Raw genomic sequence first — 6,456 nt, 5'->3', positions numbered from 1 at the left:
GTGTGACTTGTGTGGCTCCAAACCACTTTACCCAACGCCAGCACAGAGCGCACAGGCTGAAGGGCCAGTAGCAGCACAGTCTGTGGGTAGTTGGTCCATGTTGGGGAGCGGTGATTTGTTGCTGTGGTCAAGTGTGCAGCAAGAGTACACTGTAATGGCTGGAACCATCTACAGTGTCACTGTAGAGAGGCATCTTGTGGTCCACGTCCACGTCTCCCAGAAAATGCTCAAAGAAGGTAAGGTGCGTGCAAGCACACTTGCTTTCATCGGTCGAGGCGTTGAATACAGAGTTGGGACATCACATTGAGGCTGCAGGCTGCATTGGGAGCTTTGTATGAAGTTGTGGCTGCCCTGTGGGAGGTATTGAGTCTATGCTGAGGATGCTGCCTGGATTAGAAGCTATAAACTGCAAGGAAAGGTTGTGCAAACTGGTTTTGTTTTTTCTCTCTGGCACGGCAGAGGCTGAGGGCAGATGTGATTGAGGCTTCTAAGATAATGAAAGTACATACAGATTAGATGACCCTCAAAGTGGAGGAGCAACACTTTATATTCTGAGTGGGTAACCTCCAACCTGATGATATATCGATATCTCCTTCTGGTAAAAGAATCTGTGTCTGAATTGTTGAGTGTGTGCCTTCTCACCTCCTTCCAGATGGCAACAATGAGAACAGGGTATGACCTGGGCGATGGGGGTCCTTAATAATGGTCGCCAACTTTTTGAGGCGTTGTTCCTTGAAGATGTCCTGGATACTCGGTGTTAATTGGGCCTATTATTGTCACCTGTACGAAGCTTCAATAGCAAACAGTTCCCTGTCCCTTTATTAGGGAGAGGTAGAGTCTGGTGGGGGGAACAATTAGTTTCTGCTTTACTGCAGACCATGGTCTTTCTCGGGGGCTTTGCTATTGCTTGTTAGGTGGAGGGTGCTGATGCTTCTTTTGCTGAAGTTAGTGGGGGTGGGGGGAGTCGTTGCTTTGCTGTTTGTGCTTGGGTGGGAGGAGTAGAGGGGGCTTTGGGAATCTAACGTTTTTACTGTCACTCATTCTTTGGGGCACTCTTCTGTTTTCGTGGCTGTCTGCGAAGAACAAGAATTTCAGGATGTATATTTTAAACATTTCCCTGATATTAAATGGAACGAATGAATTCTTTACTCAGTGCATCGAGGTAGAACGAGGTAAAGTGATAACAGAATGCAGAATAAAGTGCAACAGCTACAGAGAAAGTGCAGTGCTGGTGTCTAAGATGAGCTGGGTTGTAAGGTTGAGTCTATTTTTCTATACTAGCTAGTAGAATGCATTAAAGTCAAAGTTCATTGTGATGTGCACAAGTGTAGTGAATGACTCCTCACAGTAGCATCACAGCATCAAATAAATTGGTTTGTATGTGCCATGTGCAGTGGGAAACTCTTTTGTGCGCCAGCCATGCTGCTCAATTTCTTGCACACTGAGGTCGGACAAGGAAAAACAACTTGAGCCCCCCCCCCCCCCGTTGGTCAGGGTTGACCCTGGATGTTGAGTAAAGCCAGGGCAGTACAATATGGTGAGCAAGCTCCCCCTCTCCACACATTTGATGAATCCCAAAGGAACGGCAGAGACCAATACAGCGTCACAGGAGTTAACTCAATGTCGGAATGCCTGAGGGACTCCAGCTCCCAGTTCTTCCCCCCCCCCCCAGGGTTTACTCCCAAAGCCTTCCCCATGAGTGGGTGTAGCCGCAAGGCAGCGGAGGTTTGGGATCAGGGATTTCCCTCACCTACATGAGCTTACTGTTTCAATTTTTTTTTATTGGTTTCTACATAGAAGAATACAGAGTACAAGAAAGTGTATATAAAAGGTCAAAAAAAATTTTTTAAAAACCTACCAATTATGTTATATCTATTCATAATAACAATCTCATTACCCTGTATTCATGTAAGTTAGTCAGTAGTTATATTAAAATACACTAATTCATTACAAAAAAAGTCTAACCCCTACTAAGACTGAAGCTGTTTATTAAGGAGAAAAAAGGTAAAATACTTTCTCGTATAATAAAAAATTTAATAATAGCCAACATCTGAATTTAAACAATGAGTTGAGGGTTTTGAAAGTTTTGAAAATAATTCAGAAAGGGTCCCCAAAATGTTTGAAAGTCTTGACGAGATTCAGAAATTGAACAATGAACCTCTAAATCTAAGCATGACATAACATCACATAACCATTGAGCATGAGTAGGAGGAAAAACATCTTCCCATTTAAACAAAAGCACCCTCCTAGCTATAAGAGAGCTAAAGGCCAAAATATGTCAGTCATGGAGGGTTTAAAAAAATTAGAATAAGTGGGACTAGAAAGGGAAAATCTCAATATACCTAAATGTTTTCTAAATTGTATCCAAAATTCTCAGTATGTTTAACTATTAAATTATCAGTTAGTTTACTTACAAATAAAGGAATTGAGGATCCAAGAAGAGAAATAATAGAAAATTTATTAGCAGAGTTAGCTTCCAAAGAAACCCATACCGGACAGTCGACACGATTAATATAATATAGCCAAAACGTAAGATATCGTATATTAACTGCCCAGTAATAAAACCTAAAATTGGGTAAGGCTAAACCTCCAGACTTTTTAGGTTTTTGAAGATGAACTTTATTTAAATGAGGACTTTATTCATTTCCATCCGTGCTGTCCGACCTGCTTTCCTCCAGCATTTTTGTGTGTGTTGATTGGGAGCATTTCATAGGCAGTGGGAGCTTATCCCCAGGAGCAGACTCGGCTAAAAGGAACCAAAGAACAAAATGCAACATAAACTGTACAAGGGCGGTGGACAAGGTTAAGATCATATCACCGTAGATTGTGTGTGTGGTTAAGAGCTCGGCGTACTTGAGCTTGAACCTGTTGGGACGTGTTTGCAAGTGGACAGATGCTGAAGGCTGACGGAGACACCGGTGCCATCAGCCGGAGATGAGGCGATGCCAGTCAATGGGATGTTGCAGTTACTGCTCTGGTGGTCCCGGGGCACTCGGAGGGCCAGGGACGGGCGGTGCTAGATTCCCGCGGTGGCCGCTGGGGGTTGCAGTTCTGCTCCCACACTCTTCCCGTTTCTACAGGCTAAGAAAACTACATATCCCGGCGGTCACCGCGCGATTTGAGTCTGCGACCTGTCCATTTCTCAGTGCCAAGTTGCCCACCGGGATTTGTTGTCGTTTAAACCTATCCACCGTCGTAAACTATACTTCCCAGTGGACACCACGCCCGGCGGAGATTCCGCCGCCTGCCCAGCCCCCATGGCCGTACTGCCAGCTCCGTCAGCGAGGCTCTCTTACCAAAATGCCGGGCGGGAATGTATTTTGGAAGGCTGAAGGCAATTACTGTATAGGAGAGGGTGGCTGGCAGGACTGCACTTACCGACGGACACCGTGGTTAGAGGAGCGTCTGCTACCTGCCCAGCTTCCGTAGCCGTGGTGCCCGCCGGGAAATGTTGTCAACTGCCCACTACACTTCGCTAGGCTCCTAGGCTATTGAACTACACTTCCCGTTGGCCACCGCACGTGGGGACAGCCGGCTGCCCGCTCAGTGCTCTGACCGTAGTGCCCGCCGGGAAGTGTAGTCCACTTTGCCCTTGCCCCCAGTCCGCTGTCTGCCGTATGAACCACATTTCCCGACGGCCCTCTGGCGCTCGGCATCTGCGTGCTGTCTGGGAAGTTGGGGCGGGCGGGCGGGGAGGGAGGGAGTACGGACCGACGGAAGGCCAGCCGCCGCCATGATGGAGACATAATGGAGCGAAGCGGAGGAGCGGCGAAGGGGCCGCGGTGCTGCGGGCGGTAGCTGAGGGGCAGGGGGGCGATGTGAAGGCGGGTGGGGCTGCGCAGAGCCGCCGTCCCACCAGGGGGGTGGGGTGGTGGGGAGGGGAAAGTTACTTTTTAAAAAATTTTGTCGCTCAGTGCTTGAGGTGAAGTGGGGGTGAGAGACATCGTCTGGTTTTTAAATTCTCCTGGCGGCGGCGGGTGGTGGGGGACCGGGGCACACGCCACCCCCCTCCCCCCGGAGCCGGCCGGCCGGCCGAGCAGGGGAAATGGCCCAGGCCCGCTCCGCCGCATCGCCCTGACATGGCGCTGGGGCCCGAGGATGAGGAGCAGGAGAGCGGCGGACAGGTGAGCGGAGAAAGGGGGTGCTGGTGGTAGGGAGGGGGAGGTTAAATCGCGGGATGAAGCTCCTGGAGGAGAAGGGGTGAGGGGGTGCAACCCCGGAGGAGGGAGATGGGAAGGGGTTAAAAACTTGAGAGAACAAGGGGAGGGAGGGGAATTGAATACAGGGGTAGGGGTTAAACTCAGCGGGGTTAGACCCTTGAAGCACTGGAGAATGAGGGGCGATCTTATTGAGAGGTTTACAACATTAGGAGGAGTATATGAATGCATGCAGGCCTTTTCCTCCTCAGCTTGGGTGAGCTAGAGGTCATAGGTTTAGGGTGAAAGGTGAAATGTTTAAGGAGAATCTGAGGGGGATCTTTCTTACTCAGTGTGCACGAGCTGCCAGTGGAAATAGTTGAAGTGGGATCAATTGTAGCATTAATGAGAAGCCTGGATAGGTGTATTTTGTTGTTAATGTACAGTGCAGAATAGGCCGGTCCAGCCCTTCAAGCTACATTGCCCAGCAACCGCTGATTTAATCACAACCTGACCATGGGACAATTTACAGTGATCAATCAGTCTGCTAACAATCTACGTCCTTGGATTGTGGGAGGAAACTCGCACGGTCACGGGGAGAACATACAAACTCCTTACAAGGCAGTGGCGGGACCTGGATGGGAGGGATGTGGTGAGGATGCAGGTATATGGGAGAAGGCAGTAAGATAGATTTCGAATATCTTCTGCATCCTCTCCAGCTAGATTACTTTTTCCACCATTCTCCCTCCTGCATCAGGTAAAATAATTCGTCTGTGTATACCTGGGGCCACACTTGAGTCCTGCTGAGCAGCAGACGTCTTGGACCAGCAGCTGAGATTTCGGTCCACGAATTGGCTTTATTATCACTGACTTGTATGCTGTGAAATTTGTTGTTTTGTGGCTGCAGTGACGTGTAATTACCGTAAATTATAAAACTGAATGGTGCATGAGAAAGGAATGGTGAAGCCCACTGCTCTACTCTCTCTATGCCCATGACTGTCTGGCTAGGCATAGCTCAAATACCATCTATACGTTTGCTGACAATAGAACCATTGTTGGTAGAATCTCAGGTAGTGGCGAGAGGGATTACAGGAGCGAGATAAGCCGACTAGTCAGGTGGTGGCACAGCAACAACCTGGCACAACGTCAGTGAGACGAAAGAGCTGATTGTGGACTTCAGGAAGGGTAAAACGAAGATGCACATACCAATCCTCATAGAGGGATCAGAAGTGGAGAGAGTGAGCAGCTTCAAGTTTCTCGGTGTCAAGATCTCTGAGGATCTAACCTGGTTCCAACATATCGATGCAGTCATAAAGAAGGCAAGACAGTGGCTATACTTCATTAGAATGGAGTTTGAAGAGATTTGGTACGTCAACAAAAACACTCAAAAACGACTGTAGATGTACTGTGGAGAGCATTCTGACAGGCTGCATCACTGTCTGGTATGGAGGGGCTGCTGCACAGGACCAAAAGAAGCTGCAGAGCGTTGTGAATGTCAGCTCCATCTTGGGCACTAGCCTACAAAGTACCCAGGACATCTTCACGGAGCGGTATCTCAGAAAGGCAGCGTCCATTATTAAAGATCTCCAGCACCCAGGGCATGCCCTTTTCTCACTGTTACCATCAGGTAGGAGATACAGAAGCCTGAAGACACACACTCAGCGATTCAGGAACAGCTTCTTCCCCTCTGCCATCCGATTCCTAAATGGACATTGAACCAGTGAACACTACCTCACTTTTTTAAAAATATATTCTGTTTTTGCAGGATTTTGAATCTATTCAGTATACATATACAGTAATTGATTTACTCTTTTTTTGTTCTATGTTACGTATTGCATTGAACTGCTAACAAATTTCACGACACATAACATGCCGTTAATAATAAACCTGATTCAGAGTAGTGTTTGTGGTTTTGTGAACCATTTAGAAGGAAAGAAGCTGCGTGAATCGCTGAGTGAGTCTTCAGGCTCTTGTACTTCCTTTCTGATAGTAGTAGTGAGAAGAAGGCACGTCCTTAGCGGTGGATATTGCCTTCTTGCAGCACAGCCTGATGAAGGTGACCATGATGTTGCTGGCTGAGTTTGTGATACTCCGCAGTCTCTTGATCCTTTGTATTAGAATGATGCCACGTAGTGATGTAACTCTGAATGCTCTGCACCGTGTACGTAAGCAAATCTGTGAGTGCCTTTGTTGACACACCAAATCTCCTCAAACTCCTAATTAAGTATCGTCGCTGGTGTGCTTTCTTAATGATTGCATCAATATGTTGGGCCCAAAGATGTTGACATCCAAGAACTTGAAGCTGCTCTCCATTTCCACT

At 47.7% G+C, this 6,456-nt stretch overlaps 1 protein-coding gene across 1 annotated transcript in view; it reads left to right on the top strand.

The window, feature by feature from the left end:
* Positions 1–3,884: 3,884 nt before the first annotated feature.
* LOC134354141 (F-box/LRR-repeat protein 19-like) overlaps positions 3,885–6,456 on the top strand; it is a 43,659-nt gene continuing 41,087 nt past the window's right edge. Inside the window, exon 1 of the mRNA XM_063062947.1 lies at positions 3,885–4,124. Coding sequence (XP_062919017.1) covers positions 4,080–4,124 — 45 coding nt within the window. The 5' untranslated portion in view covers positions 3,885–4,079. The remainder of the gene's footprint in view (positions 4,125–6,456) is intronic.

Source organism: Mobula hypostoma, chromosome 11 (assembly GCF_963921235.1).
Source record: "Mobula hypostoma chromosome 11, sMobHyp1.1, whole genome shotgun sequence".
Classification (NCBI taxonomy): domain Eukaryota; kingdom Metazoa; phylum Chordata; class Chondrichthyes; order Myliobatiformes; family Myliobatidae; genus Mobula; species Mobula hypostoma.
Note: the sequence above shows the minus strand (reverse complement) of the source record. Positions and strands in the feature narration are given on the sequence as shown.